The 16598-nt window shown below is 42.0% G+C and overlaps 1 protein-coding gene and 1 gene segment (V, D, J or C); both read left to right on the top strand.

Annotated features, from left to right (window-relative positions):
- LOC122549505 (M1-specific T cell receptor beta chain-like) overlaps nt 1-16598 on the top strand; it is a 193242-nt gene that overhangs the window by 43458 nt on the left and 133186 nt on the right. The window lies entirely within an intron of this gene.
- The window catches only part of LOC122549275, a 22878-nt gene continuing 21241 nt past the window's right edge, over nt 14962-16598 (top strand). Inside the window, 2 exon segments of the V gene segment in view lie at nt 14962-15082; nt 15231-15334. Of these exon segments, the coding sequence occupies nt 15265-15334 (70 nt within the window).

A 16598-nucleotide genomic window follows, 5' to 3' on the forward strand; every position in this document is an offset into this window, starting at 1 on the left:
CCAGACCACAGGTGGAGTCCTTGTTACTAAAATACCAAATCGCAAAATCAAACTCAGGATTAACTTCAATTTTAATAATAAAAGCAGAGATAAATATGACTGGAGTTTTGAATTCAAGGACTGATGTGGAAATAAGAACAGTTACGTGCACGGCTTCAGTATCGCTGATGCCTTATTAGGGTGACACATCTTGAAGAAATATGTTCAGTTATTTCACTTAGTTCGCCTGGCTTTTTTTTCCGCAGTGGATGAATCGGACAATCTTTGCCACACACGTCATTTTGGTTTTGGCCATATATTTAAAAATGGACAAATGGTTCATTTTAGCTTTTTTTCCCCTCAACATGTTAAGGTGAGGTAATCAATGTTTCCGAATCAGTTTGTGCACATTCCTAAGTGGGAAAAACTTAAAATTCCAAGAATACCAATATAATGGATGTTCATTGACCGTTAATCATTCATTAATAAATAATTTAGCAGATCTACCCTGCATGCATTTTCAGTGGCAACTTTGCTCCAGGTGTGAATTCCAGCCTATCTCCACACCAGACCTTTCAAATCCTTCCTCTGAATTTCCCACAGGACCTTCCGTGTCTCTTTGTGAAGTAATGTGCACACTTCGCGAACCATTCTTGATTTCCTCCGTTTTGAAAGAGACGTTATTCCCAGTAATCCCTCAAATGCCAGCACAGCCAACTTTCTTATTTCCAAATAAACTACAATGAAATCAACTGACACCACGAAACAATTGATATCATACCTAATTTTCAATTTTGTTTGTAGAATCGTCCATTAGAAAGAAAACGAGGCCGATGGTCGATCAGTGGTCTGTTATTTTCATTGGTTTCTCACGTACATATTTAAGAAGTAGCGCCTTACAGACTTCTTAGAAACCGTCCACGTGTGAATCTCCTGAGAGTTACATTCCCACTTGCTTTTCCTGTATCCAGATAAAATTCGGGTATGTTTACACTTCCCAACAACACTCTTCTTGGGTTTGAGACCGACTTATGTTCTTTGGGTTTTGAAGTTTAGTCAGACGTGTGGCCGTGCCACTGGAGACTGTGGTTACAGTCACCGTGTTGGATTCTGTGCTGAAGGCAAGATTCCTTTCAATCCTGGATCTCAGACAGACATCAAGACAGTTACCGGGATGCTGCCAGGAATGCAGGATTTGAGTTATAAGGAGAGGCTGGATAGACTAGGACTTGGTTCACTGGAGGGCAGGAAGTTGAGGGGTGCACTTATACAGGTTTATAAAATCATGAGGAGTATAGATAAGATGAATGGCAGACGTCTTTTCCCTAGGGTAGGCGGTGGTTGGTTTCAAGATGAGATGGACTCGAAGACTAGGGGTGACAGGGGAAAGATTTTAAACAAGACATGAGGGACTTTCCCAGAGAGTGGTTAGTACGTGGAATGAACATCCAGAGAAAGTAGTGGACGCGAGTACAGTTACAAAGTTTAAACGACCTTCAGATCGGTACATGAATAAGAAATGTTTGGAGAAACATGGGCTAAGTGCAGACAAGCGCGACCAGTTTAGCTTGGGATTATGGTCGGCATGGATTGGTTGGGCCGAAGGGTCTGTTTCCGTGCTGTATGACTCTATAACTCATTTTGATTTGCATTTTAGAACAAAGAACAAAAAAATTACATCACAGGAACCTCCCCTTCGGCCCACCAAGCCTGCACCGATTTATTTTCCACAGGTTGCTCACATAACCTCATAGCGGATGGGGTTGGGTATGGGCTGTGGTTCATGAATGGCTGGTTGATGTTAAGCTCATAGTCAATGCATCGTTGTCCTCTGAGAATCATCGTCGAACGGGCTATCCAATTGAACATGAGAACAGAATAACCAGGAGAAGGTGTAGGCAATTCGGACCCTGGAGCATACTCGGTCATTTAACACTACCATGACTAATCTCATCTCGTCCTCAACTCCACTTTCCTGCCCGACCCCCAAAATTTTTAAAGCTATTACTAATTCAAAATCTATCTGTTTCCAACTTAGAAATTGACTTCGTACCCTGGCGTCCATACACTATGGGGGACTAAATCCGACAGCCTTTGAGAAAAGCAATTTATCCTCATTTCTGTTTTAAATCTGCCCCCGCCACCCACTACTTTGAAACTATAATTCAACTAGATCTTCTCTCGTTCTTTTGAAGTCTAGAGGAGAAAGGCCTCAACTGCACAATCAGTCCTTGTAAAACAAACCTTTTGACTCTGGAATTAATCTGGAGAACCTCCTCTGAACTCTCTCCAATGCAATTAAATCTTTCCTGAAGTAAGAGGGTCAAAACTGTGTGGATGTAGTCTCACCAATGGCTTTGTACAATTGCAACAACAATCGTTGTTCTACTGCATTCCTTCAGCAGTAAATGCCAAAATGCTACTTGCTTCCTTATTGGAACAGAACATACACATGCACCCGGGCTCTCAGATCCCACTCCACTGAAGAATATTGATGTTTTTCTCAATTTAGGAAATGAGTTGCTTTTTTATTCTTCTCACCAACATGTATAACCTCACATTTATCCACGTTTAGCCTCATGTGCTGAATTTTGGTTGATTTCCTGAAGATACCTGCATCCATTTATATTTTTTCTTATTTCTTCATTGCAACTTACTTTCCCACTTATTCTGGTATCACCTACAAATGTGATCATAGTCCATTCTATCGATGCATCGAGGTCTTTGACACAGATTGTAAAAGGTTTGACCGAAGGTCGATCCTGTGGCACCAAACTCGTTAGATCTTGCCAACCAGAAAAAGGCGTGTTTATTTGGTCTCTAGTGGGTTACCCTTTATCCATTCTCGTGTATTGCCTCAAACCCCACGTGATCTTACCTGATATAAGGTTTCCTGTCGCACGTCATCAAAAGCCTTCTCGAAGCCTATACATGTTACATTTACAAAACCCCCATTATGCATTTGTTTGTGACATCTTCAAGTACTCTAGCAAATGAATGAAACATGATTTACGCTTCAGCAAATCATCCCGACTCTCCAGAATTGCATTTTGACTTTACAAATGTCGTCTTACTACATCCTTAATAATGTATTCTAACAATACCCTAACGTCAGACATTAGACAGACTGGTCTATGAAGGGAGTGTATTAGCATTTTTCTAATTGACTGGAACCTCTCCAGAATACAATCAATTTTGGAATGTCGTCTATTGGAGCAATTACAGGATTTCGATCAGGTAAACAACAAAAGCATACTCCAATATCAAAAGAAAATTGGGAATGATAACTCTTCCCCATGTGGGCTCAGTGAATCTTCTGATGCAACCCAGCGTCAAGCAGCTGCGTGACTGTGCACAGTATTTGAAATTGTGCGCAATGTTCGAACGTTTCCTTTAATCCCTTTATTTCGTTAGGTCCATTGGCTCGACAGCTGGTTCACAATGCAGAGTGACGCCCCCAGCTTGGATTCAATTCCTGCTCGAGCTGATGTTACCTTGAAGGGCTCTACTTCTCAACTTTTCACCCAAACTTGAGGCGCGGTGACCCTCAGGTTAAACCACCATCAGTCGATTTTTTCTCTCAGCAAGACAGAATCCCTATAGTCCTCGAGGACTATGGCAGCTTCACATATATAGTAAATTCGAACAAAATGAACATTTAGAGTATAGACACTAGCGGTTGGGCATCAACTGTTTGGAACAGGTGGTTTCCGAGTTAGAATGACGCCGGTTGTTATATTAAGAAAGACACCCAACAACACAGTACATTGAGTTTCTGGCACATTTTTTATTTAACTTTGGACAGCTGGGTGAAACTTTGTTGAACATTTCCTCAGCACAGAATTGAATGAAGAGAGTGCAGGATGTGTACGTTTTTTAAGAAGGATTACACTCCTGGGTCAGATGACGGATATATTTCACTGATGTGAGCGGATTCATCTGACTTTGAGCACATGAATTATCCATCGTTTCAAAGGTGGATCTGGATGGAATGGGTTCGAAAGTATTAGTATTTGCGTTATATCTTGCAAGACATAGTTTCTTTTTCTCTTCTGAAGGCACCGAGGGGTGTGGGGCGAGTGGGGGAATATGGCATTGAGCTATCGGTTCAGCCATGACCATATTGCAAGCCGAACATGTTCGAAAAGCTGAATGGACTACTGTGCTCTCAGTTTCTATTTTATATTTCATGAGCAGGACATTTCCTAAAAACGTTCATATTATTAAAGCCGTTGTAAATCACAGACATGAAGCGGCCAAGTTGCACACAAGATCCCTCAACGGGCAGTAAGGTAAACGTTAAAGATCTAGGTTAGTGACAGTAGTTGAAGATAAATATTGGTCAGGACACCAAAGGAAATCCGTTATTTTAATCAAGGTCGGTTCATCTGCATTCATTTCAAACGGCCATAGGAAGTACAAAATAGAGGAAATGGCAAGAATTAAAATAAGAAACAGAAACAGGAGTAAAGCATGATTGCTGCAGCCTATTCCAACACATATTACGATTTTGATCAATGATCTGCCTCAATTCCCCTCATCCCTGTCTCTCTAAAAGAACAAAATTCTTGTCATCTGGGTTTCAACATACTCAGTTATAGACCAAACCCCAATAGTTTGGGATAGAAATTTCCACAGATTCACCACCTGCAAGGAAGATGTTTCTTCTCATCCTAGTCTAGAGCAACAAATTCCTTACTCTCAAGTTGTGCCCCCTTCTGGCCTCGTTCCACATCTTCCAATCGGGGAAACAAGACTTGTGACTATCCTATCAGACCTTTCAAAATATTTTGTTTCAGTTCGAACACCTCTCATTGTTCTGAACTCTTGAGCATATAGAGACTACGTAATCAAGCTCTCGTTTTCGGACAACCACCCTCTTTCCAGTAACCAAGCTATTGAACATTTGCTGTACTGCCTCCTATGAATATATATATTTCCTTACACTAAAACTGCACGTAGTCTTAGCAAAGGCACATACACTTGTAGCAAGGTGTCCTCAGACTTGCACCTGATGCTATTGAATGAAAGGCAAACATATGACTTACTTGCTTAATTGCTTCCTACATCTAATTGGTTAGATGAACCACTTGATGAAGGAGCAGCGCTCCGAAAGCTAGTGCTTCCAATTAAATCTGTTGGACTATCACGTGGTGTGGTGTGATTTTTAACTTTGTACACACCAGTCCAACACCGGCATCTCCAAATTACATCTAAGTGCTAATTTTCTGTTTTCGTTGTACAGGCAAGGCAAACTTCCCTGCACTTCATTTTCAGAGAGTGAGTCTGAAAGAAAGAAAGTGAGAACAGTATAATGGACAGACAATCAGAAAAGGAAGGCAGAGAAGAGCGGGAGAAAAAATAGAGAGAACATGAGATGTAAACAAGCAAAGATAGTGTAAAGCAGGAAGAGAGGACATGAGAAGAGAAAGGACGACCCTGATGATATGGAGGACAGGAAAAAGAATGGGAAAGGGCAGGAGATCACAAAAGAGATAAAGACCAGGACCAAAAAGGGAAAGGAAAGGGAGAAAGGACAGAGGAAAGAAAAAGATAGGAGTCTGAGGATGGGAGAGACAGAGCCAGAAAGAGTTACACATCTGGTGGAAACAATAGGCGGAACATTGATCACATGAATTAGTTTGAAAATCCAAAGATGACGTTGAAGAAGGAGTTCAAATCACAAATGCAGCAGACACCATTGGGAATAAACTGGTTGCCTTTGACAAACAACAAAATGAGTGCAGGTCAGAGGAGGTAATGGACAAGCCACAACAACCTCTGGTCAGACCAGGTTGAGTGATATTGCCATTTCAGGTCACCCAAACAAGATACACTGGAGACAGTGACAGAGATGTCATAGATTGCTTTCATTGTGAGTAGTTTGATCTATGCACTATTACAACATGGCGGTGAATCCTTCTGTTAATTAAACCTAACACCCAGAAAACTGCACCAATCCGGGTAATCTGTTAAAGTATGAGTGACAAAGAACTCCCAAATTCCACTCTTTAAATTTATTCTTTAACTCTAAAAGTGAGCATTAAACAACAATTATTCACAGTTCTAAGCCCCCTTTCTCTTAACTGCTATTACCTGTCCCCAATTCTATAAAACTATACTGTTCCAAGAAGCACTTATTAAAATTATATCAACTTAATTTCAAAACCATACAGCGGCTGTCATCTCCAGTGTCTTCCTTCTTTTGGCTGAAGATCTCCCTGCATCATCTTCTTTCAGTTTTCTTTGATTTTTTTTCATATGAAAAGGTACCTTTGACAGAGAGTGTTTCAACGTTTTGGGTCTCTCTCCCTCTCTATGGCAGCTACCCTCTCGATGGCAGTTACTCTGCCTGACTTTCAAAATGCCTGCTTTTTAAGCACTCCCAACATCAGAACATCTCATTGGTTCAACGTTGGCAAAATAAATTCAAACTCGATTGGGTTTCACTATCCTGGGGCATAATTTAAATTAATTAATTAAATTTGAATTGCTGTCAAAACAGCAACCAACTCCATTTCACAGCGAAATGTTACATATTTTCAATTTCGCAGTACACTCTGAGACTGCTAGCTAGTCATTGCAGGTGCTTATCAGCTCTCAGTTCAGAACAGTATTCACTCTCTTTTACACTACACACATACACTACACACCTTCAACTTCATAACAGCAAAACAATTGAGTGGGGCATAGCAATATTCTTCTGACTGCACAAAGTTGTTACTGGAATAAGAAAGGTAGATCTAAGGGTTCTTGTGGTGCAGTGGTAGTCCCCCTGTACTTACCCCAAGAGACCCTTGTTCAAGTCCCACCTGCCTCTAAAGGCATGTGATAACATTTCTGAAGAGGTTGATGAGAACATACAAAAAAAAGTAGATCTTTAATAAATAATGGAAATTGTTGGAAAAGCTTAGCAGGTCCGGCAACATCTGTGAAGAGAAATCAGAGTTAAAGTTTTCGGTCTGGTGACCCTCAGAACTGCAGATCTATAATCTTATTTTCAAGTAAACGGGTGGAATGGGACAAGGAAACACATGAAAACCTATTAGAGCAAAGGTCCTGTGCAAAAGTGAAAGCAATGTACACAGTGAGTGATCAACGTGGTTGACTTAACTTGATTCACTAGTTTCGCATGGACCTGCGTATAGTGAAAAGTTTTGTTTTGTGTGCAGTACAGTCAGATTATACCATACAAACTGCATTAGGGAAATAGAACAGAGTGACAGGTGGCAGAGAAGGTGCACAAGGAGCAAAATCAACATTGAATTTAAAATTGAGAGGTCCATTCAGAAGTTAATTAAAGAGGGAAAGAAGCTTTCTGGAATTTGTTGGCACGTCTGTTTAAGCCTTTATATCTTCTGCCCAAGGAAGAGGTTGGAAGAGACTATTACCGGGTGGGAGAGGTCTTTGAATATGTTGGTGCCCTTGCGAGGCAGTGAGAAGTATGGGTGGGCAGAGCAATTTGCTGCAGATGCTAGAATCTATACTGAAAACAAAAAGCTGCTGGAGATCACAGCGGGTCAGGCAGCCTCCACGGGGAGGAAACAAGCTAACGTTTCGAGTGGAGATGACTCTTCAGCAGGTTGCCTTGCGTGTTGTACTGGGGTGTGTTGAGGGGCGGATTTAAAGAAAATGTCAACAAGGTGAAAACGCCCACTCACTGAATGAAAACGTCATTCTCGAGGCCACAGAAAGGTTTAATTGGATAAAATTGGTTGACATCACTTCCGATTTTGCATTGACCTCTTGAGGGCTTTAAGTGAATCCCAATCAGTTGCACGTTGACCACATCAACATGAAGGGTCACGTCCTTGCGATTTTGCTCACCGCTCTTCTCGGTCAGTACAGCAAGTTCCAACTGATTATTTCCGTATTCTGTGGCCTCTGTATTAACAAATAACTTGATTTGCATCTCTTTCACTGACAGGGAAATCTGTTGCTCAAACCTTGACACAATCTCCAATCTCAATGACCAGAGCTCTGGGGAAGACTGTACGGTTTGAATGTAAGTTTGAAGGGAGTGATTTCGACAATGCGGTTATCCATTGGTACCGGCAGATCCCGGGTCAAGGGCTACAGCGCCTGCTATATTTCAAGAATCCGTCCGAGACTCAGCAAGATATGGCCGACAAAGTACTTTTTGCTGACAAAATATCTGCGACCAAAACGTGCAGGTTGCTCATGAGGAAAATCAAAGAGGATGACTCTGGGGTCTATTACTGTGCGTTCTGGACTGCACAGTAACTGAAAGGCAGGGGAAACCCGCACAAAAAGCGAGCGCCGTCCTGCTGATTCTTTTGCAGCTTGTTATCACACAAATGTTAGGTGTAGCGTTAGCAGATTTCTACCAGCTTTTAATTCCGCGCTACGCTAGTTTCAGATGTTCTTTGCGTTGTGTTGTTAAACTGAGAAGAATTATTTTGTTAATCCTATGAGATTTAATTATGAGACATCTGACTGTTCTGTAATTAGACATAACAATCCACTTACTGTTTTAACGAACAGCTCCGTTAATTTATGAACTGAGAAAATCCAACAATGGGTTTCAAAGCCTTCCATTATCGAATGACTACGTATCAATGAAAATGTCAGCTAAACTAACAAACTGCATCCAACATACATTGCAGTCACATCCAAAAAAATTAGAACGGGGAAGTCTTTTAGAAGTCTTTCAGCTCTTAGAGTCTGTTCCGACGTATAGTGATTTCATGGCGATGTGTGACCTAAATTCATAAACCAACCGTGGATCCTCATCCGCAAACTAGAATGAATACCGCGGGTAAGGTTACGTGACTCGTCAACTCGAGCTCTGGACAAAGGTCTGACTACAAATTCACACACCTCTATTTGTGGTTGAGGTTTTACATTTTTAAAATATTAGATGCAGTAATACAGTGAAACTACTGGGTTGCCTTGAACAGCAATTGAGTTTACAAATAATTGTTAGTCAATGAAACCTGCCACCCTATGTGTGCCAAATGGAGTCGATGGACTGCTGCAGAAATGTCAGACAAGAATCAAATAGGAAAATCAATCGCCTTTGGTGTTAGATCTTGCAAGTCACTTCTCACACACCTAGGTTCTTGGGTCCATAGACTGTTCAAGAAATGAAATGACAGAATAATTTCGTAAACCACTGTCCCAACCTCGACCACCAACTTCCTGCACGTATAACCTTGTAGCAATAATGAGAGGCAGTATCGTGATATACAGACGGAGGCACTGGCCAGGAGTTCTAAACGCAACTCTGAAACCCATGAAATTCGCATATTTTTAAAAACACTACGATGCTGGTGGGACTTGAAGCTGGAACTCCTGGACCAAATATAGGGGCACTACCACTGCACCACATCATCCCTTAGAAATTGCATCTCGTGTAATCTGATCAAAGAACATTACTTGCAGTGTGGAAACAGGCCCTTTGGCCCAACAAGTCCACGCCGATCCGCCGAAGATCAACCCATCCAGACCCATTCATCTACATTTACCCCTTCACCTAACAATTTAACATGGCCATCACTGACAGGGAAATCTGTTGCTCAAACCTTGACACAATCTCCAATCTCAATGACCAGAGCTCTGGGGAAGACTGTACGGTTTGAATGTAAGTTTGAAGGGAGTGATTTCGACAATGCGGTTATCCATTGGTACCGGCAGATCCCGGGTCAAGGGCTACAGCGCCTGCTATATTTCAAGAATCCGTCCGAGACTCAGCAAGATATGGCCGACAAAGTACTTTTTGCTGACAAAATATCTGCGACCAAAACGTGCAGGTTGCTCATGAGGAAAATCAAAGAGGATGACTCTGGGGTCTATTACTGTGCGTTCTGGACTGCACAGTAACTGAAAGGCAGGGGAAACCCGCACAAAAAGCGAGCGCCGTCCTGCTGATTCTTTTGCAGCTTGTTATCACACAAATGTTAGGTGTAGCGTTAGCAGATTTCTACCAGCTTTTAATTCCGCGCTACGCTAGTTTCAGATGTTCTTTGCGTTGTGTTGTTAAACTGAGAAGAATTATTTTGTTAATCCTATGAGATTTAATTATGAGACATCTGACTGTTCTGTAAATAGACATAACAATCCACTGACTGTTTTAACGAACAGCTCCGTTAATTTATGAACTGAGAAAATCCAACAATGGGTTTCAAAGCCTTCCATTATCGAATGACTACGTATCAATGAAAATGCCAGCTAAACTAACAAACTGCATCCAACATATATTGCAGTCACATCCAAAAAAATTAGAACGGTGAAGTCTTTTAGAAGTCTTTCAGCTCTTAGAGTCTGTTCCGACGTATAGTGATTTCATGGTGATGTTTGACCTAAATTCAAAAACCAACCGTGGATCCTCATCCGCAAACTAGAATGAATACCGCGGGTAAGGTTACGTGACTCGTCATCTCGAGCTCTGGACAAAGGTCTGACTACAAATTCACACACCTCTATGTGTGGTTGAGGTTTTACATTTTTAAAATATTCGATGCAGTAATACAACTGGGTTGCCTTGAACAGCAATTGAGTTTACAAATAATTGTTAGTCAATGAAACCTGCCACCTTATGTGTGCCAAATGGAGTCGATGGACTGCTGCAGAAATGTCAGCCAAGAATCAAATAGGAAAATCAATCGCCTTTGGTGTTAGATCTTGCAAGTCACTTCTCACAAACCTAGGTTCTTGGGTCCAGAGACTGTTCAAGAAATGAAATGATCGAATCATTTCGTAAACCACTGTCCCAATCTCGACCACCAACTTGCTGCACGTATAACCTGGTACCAATAATGAGAGGCAGTATCGTGATATACAGGCGGAGGGACTGGCCAGGAGTTCTAAACGTAACTCTGAAACCCATGAAATTTGCACATTTTTAAAAACAGTTAAAAAAACTACGATGCTGGCGGGACTTGAAGCTGGAACTCCTGGACCAAATATAGGGGCACTACCACTGCACCACATCATCCCTTAGAAATTGCATCTCATGTAATCTGATCAAAGAACATTACTTACAGTGTGGAAACAGGCCTTTCGGCCCAACAAGTCCACGCCGACCCGCCGAAGAGCAACCCATCCAGACCCATTCCTCTACATTTACCCCTTCACCTAACACTACGGGCAATTTAACATGGCCAATTCACCTCACCTACACATTTTTGGACTGTGGGAGGAAACCGGAGCATCTGGAGGAAGCCCACGCAGACACGGAGAGAATGCACAAACAACACACTGACAGTCGCCCGGGAGTTGAACTCGGGTCTCTGGCGATGTGAGGCAGAAGTGCTAACCACTGTGCCACCGTGTCGCCCATTAAATGAACGTTAAACTTCTAGTTGATAATGATATGCTATCCTGATCTGATGAATCAGTGTTCCTTCACATAAAAAAAAAACTGGGCACAGTTGTGTCATAGTCAATGTGTTCCATAAAGCCGCAACGACAATACTGGCATCTACCTGATTGCGCGCACAATTTCTCGAGCAAGTCCTCTGCATGAAACTTGAGACAAATCAAATTGGCAAATTGCTTCCCCTAACAGTCATCTTTTAGTTATTAACAAAGTGATGGAAGATCCAAATGATAGTGTTATCAAGCAATAATTTGTGTCTATCTCAAGTCCCTTCCAGTCCAGAGATATGTCGTAAGGTGTCGAACAGTTTGATTAAAATTTTTCATACAGCAACAATGCGTTCACAGATTTCAGTTTTGATTCAATCAGGTCCACTCATCTCCAGTCCTTATCACAATCTCAATCCAAACGTATTAAAACAGAGCTCATTATCAATTACCTTAAAAAAGAGGAGGCATTAACGAAATATGGCATCGAGGATCCTGAATAGAATTAAGGTAAATGAGAATCGTGGGCCAGGGACTTTCCATACCTGGAATCATACATAGCACAAAGGCAGATACCTGAGGTCATTGAAAGCCAATAATTCCAGCTCCGAGATATTACCAGGGGATGCCATCAGAGTGGTGATCTATGCCCAAAAATCTTCAGTTACTTCATCAATTCTCTCCATTATAAAATCAGAAATAAGGATATTTGCTGATTACTGCGGTGTTCGTGATCATTCATGACTCATCAGATATTGAATCTGTCAATATCTATATGTAGGAGAACCCGAACAACATTTAGACATGAGATGAGAATTTCATCCAAATGTAAAGCAAGTGACCCTATGCAGCATAAGGGAATTTAAGCACCTCACTGTGACATTCAATTGCTGACCAGAACTGAGGGCAACACCATCAATATCCCGGGATTACCATGGATGAGAAAACTAACCAGGCAACTATATAAACTCTGTGGTTAAAAGACAAGATCGCAGGCTGATATATTGTGGAAAAATCTCAACTTGTCACGACTTATAGCCTGCCCACCATACAGCTTACACATCAGCAGAGTGGGAGAATTGTCTTCAGTTACCTGGATTGGATGCTGCCTGACCTGCTGCGCTTTTCCAGCAACACATTTTCAGCGCTGCCCACCATATCAGCAGAGTGGGAGAATTGTCTTCAGTTACCTGGATGAGAGTGGCTATAAGAACACTCAAGAAGGTGAACACCATCCAAGGTAAAAGTACCCTCAATTAATTGGAACTGTATTCATTAGTTTCAAGCATTAATGCACAACAACTGCACAGCGCACCATCTGTGAGATGCTCGCAGCATTCACCATTGCTCGTCTTCCAAACCCACAATCTCTAGAAGAGTAAATGTTGCAGGTGGATGGGACCGCATAAAAGATCTCCTGCAACCACAGACTGATCTGACTGGAATCATCTTAAAGTTTCTCACTGGCACTGAGTTAAAATGGTCATATTGTCACCTTGACAATGCTGAGAGAATGTACACTGCATCATCTGCTGTGAGTCTACAGTGCACATGGCACAAAATAAATGTAGATAACAAAATATATTTAGCCCCAGATTTAAATTTCTCAATTGAATTAGCATATATTCTTCATAAAAATAAATGCTGCATTTTTCTTTGTTTGCAAGCACAACAGTGCTACATTTTCATCTTTTATGATTCCACTGAAAAGGGAAGCAAGACTACAGAAGCTTTCATGAAGGTAAAAGCCAAAAATTATACATGTAATCTCACATTACATACATTATGACAAGTTTTCCTAATTTACGTTACGTCTTTATCCCTTTGCAGACTCATTGTGCCATGCCAACACTTGCCTTCCCACATATATTTGTGTCTTTTTTATTCATTCAAGGGATGAGGGTGTCGCTGGCTAAGCCAGAATTTATTGTCCATCACTAGTTGCCCAGATAGCAGATAAGAAGCAACCACGTTGTTGTGGATCTTCTTACTTCACTGCTTCCCCTTTATTTATTACATTTCTAGTCAAATGGTCAGGCATGATTTCCCCTTCATGATGCCATGCTGATTCTGCATGCTCATATTATGAACATCGAAAGATTCTGCTATTACCTTCATTAAAACAGACTTGGGCATTTCCCAAATCTCTGACATTAAGCTAACTGGCCTACAGTTACCTGCTTTGTTGTCTCTTGCCTTTTTAAACCAAGGTGTTATACAGTTTTCCAATCCTCTTCAACCTTTCCAGAATCTAATGATTCTTGTAAGATTACTATGAGTGTATGCACTCTCTGCTGCTACTTCCTTTCGTGTACAAGAATGTATTCAACTGGTTCCAGGCACCTATCAATCTTTCGCTCTATTAGTTTCCCTACCCCGCCCATCCCTTGACATATTTAACTCTTCCATCCTCCACCCGGTCACAGATTTCCCTTGTGTTGATACCTCCCCCTTTCCCTATTTCCCTGCCTTCTCTCTGGGTTAAAAACCCTGTCGACATCTCAGCGTTTTCCAGCTCAGGTTTCTGAAACGGTGGCTCGGTTTCTCTCTCCACAGCTGCTGCTGGAGTATTTCCAACATTTTCTGTTTATATTGCAAATAACCGACCTGGAGGGCAGGGGGCGGGGTTCAACCCTGACCAATGTCTCACTGATTGGTTTGAAAGAAGCGATTCATTTCTTTTTAGTTTCTATCCAGCTGCTTGAGAGAACAGTTGAAGATCGAGTGAATATGTCGCTGTATTACTGGCTCATGGTGGTAACCACTTTGCCCTGTATGTGTTTCTGACGCTATTATTCAGATATTGTTATTCATTCGCAGCCATCAAGCGGTTATTTGTAACCCTGTAAATTCTTTCCTTAGGCGGATATTTTGCACAAACATTGAAACAGACTATCCCATCCATTACCAAAACTGTGGGTAAAACCGCTCGATTCAAATGCGAAGTCGAAGGATTAACTATCAGCAACAGCAATCCCCTTCACTGGTATCAGCAAAAACCCGGTCAGGCACCCACCCGGATCCTCTATTATGGATCAGGCATATCAAGGGATTCGGGATTTGGTGATCGGTTCAAAGCTGAGAAATCCAAAAACAACGAATTCTCCCTCACAATCGGCAAAGTGAAGGAAGAGGACACGGCCACCTATTACTGTGCGTGCTGGATAGATACACGCTGCGAGATATCAATGCAATGTTTGTACAAAAACACTGAACCATTCGAAGCTAAGCTATCAGAGACCCCTCCCCTAATTGGGTAAAGTAGCAACGACACCACAGCTGGATCTGTGTCTGAGCTTCTTCCGCCTGAATCCGTGAATTGGCGAGTGATGTGACGCCAATCAGGTCGCGGCCGTTTTGGTCAATTTGTTCCTGATCTTGGAGTGAAAGCACCGAGAGCCGACTCACTGTAGAGTTCAAGGGCTTTGGTCGAGTAGAAGTTGCAGTGAAGGTCTCCCTGAGTTCAAGGGCTTTGGTCGAGTAGAAGTTGCAGTGAAGGTCTCCCTGAGCCGGCGGGTGCAGTTACACTGTGGATTTCTTCCTTCAGTCATCGAATTTCAGAGTGTAGGCATAAACGCCAGCGGCTGGAGCAGTGTAACCCCGCCAAATGTCAATGGTGCACAGGAGTGCAGCGGGGGTGCCTGACTGTGTTCGTCAGCTCTGGTCCCAGTGCAGGAGTAAATGGGACATCGACACGTAACTTCCCATGAAATCACTTACAGCCTCCTGGCCTGAGTAAACAGTGATACAAAATAACGTTTCTGCTTTATTAGGAGTAAGTTGTGATCTGGGATGTTCTGCCTGAAAGGATGGTGGAAACAGATCCAGGTGTCAATTTCGAAAGCGAACTGGATAAAGATTTGAAATTATACAGGGCATTGGTGAGGACACACCCTGAATTTTGTTTGTACTTTTGATCTCAGGGTGCAGTGAAGGTTTACGGAATTGATTCCTGGAATGGTAGGACTGACGTATGAACAGAGAGTGACTCGGCGAGGACTATATTCAGTAGAATTTAGAAGAATGAGTGAGTATGTCATAGAAAACTATAAAATCCTATTGTGTGTACTTTTGATCTTCTTATTTGAGGAACGATGTTGTTGTTATAGACAGAGTGCAGTGAAGGCTTACCGAAATTGATTGCTAGAATGGTGGGGCTGACGTATAAGCAGAGAGTGACTTGGCGATGATTGTATTGAGTGCAATTTAGAAGAATGAGTAGGAATCTCATAGACACCTGTAAAATCCTAACAAGAAGGTGCAGGAAGGGTGCTTCGGGAAGTACAGATCAGGAGTTACAGCAAAGATTAAGACAAGGTAAGGATCTTTTCGGACTGACATGAGGAGAACTTGCATCAGTCAGAAACTGGTGAATCTGTGATATTTATTTTTTTACAGAAAGTGTTTGACGCCAAAGATTGAATGTTTTCAAGAAGGATGTAGGTATGGTTGTTGTGGTTAAAGGGATCAAGGAATATGGGCTGCGGGGTGAGGGAAGAAGAGGTTAGAATATCATCAGCCATTTGAGGGAACACAAAATGTGGGAAATGGCAGATAAACTGTATCAAGACAATTCATCACGAACCCCTAGCGGTATTGTTTTGCATTGTCTATATTCAGGATGCGAATCATTTCCTGTTTAATTATCCGGTTTAACACAGTGAATGCAGCCTTCTCACCATTGCTGCACCATGTCGTTCCATTGTCTGGTTTGTCTGTTGATGCTTTCCCCCAGTGAGTGCGACACCGAGCCGTTGAACCATCAAGTTATAGAGGGACACCATTCAGCCCGTTCTTTTTGTGTTGGCTCACTCCAGAAATCTTCAGCTTGCTACAACACCCCTCCCCGCCCCCAGCTGTCCCCCCGCCGCCTTTTCCACGAGCCATCATTTCTTTCCTTTTCTCGAGTTTCTACTATTCTCTTCAAAAAGCCAGGAATGAACCTGCTCACAGCCAATACAGTCGACATTCTCAACATTTGCTGTGTGATTTTTTCTTCCCTCACGTTTATTTGTTTTACCGATAATTATAAAATTGTCTTCTGCATTTGGCCGTTGTATTAATGGGAACTGTTCCTTCCTATCCGCTTTCTTTGTGATTTCTGTCTGTCTCCTCGGCTACATGACTTTTCTGTATTTTATATTTGCTGGTGAACATTTTGCCGAGGTCTTGAGACAGTCACCAATATCGATCACGAGGCCCAAGACATCACAGCTGAAAACTTTATTGCTGGAACAGCACAGCAGGTCAGGCAGCATCTAGGGAACAGAAGATTCGACGTTTCGGGCACA

Source organism: Chiloscyllium plagiosum, chromosome 4, assembly GCF_004010195.1.
Source record: "Chiloscyllium plagiosum isolate BGI_BamShark_2017 chromosome 4, ASM401019v2, whole genome shotgun sequence".
Classification (NCBI taxonomy): domain Eukaryota; kingdom Metazoa; phylum Chordata; class Chondrichthyes; order Orectolobiformes; family Hemiscylliidae; genus Chiloscyllium; species Chiloscyllium plagiosum.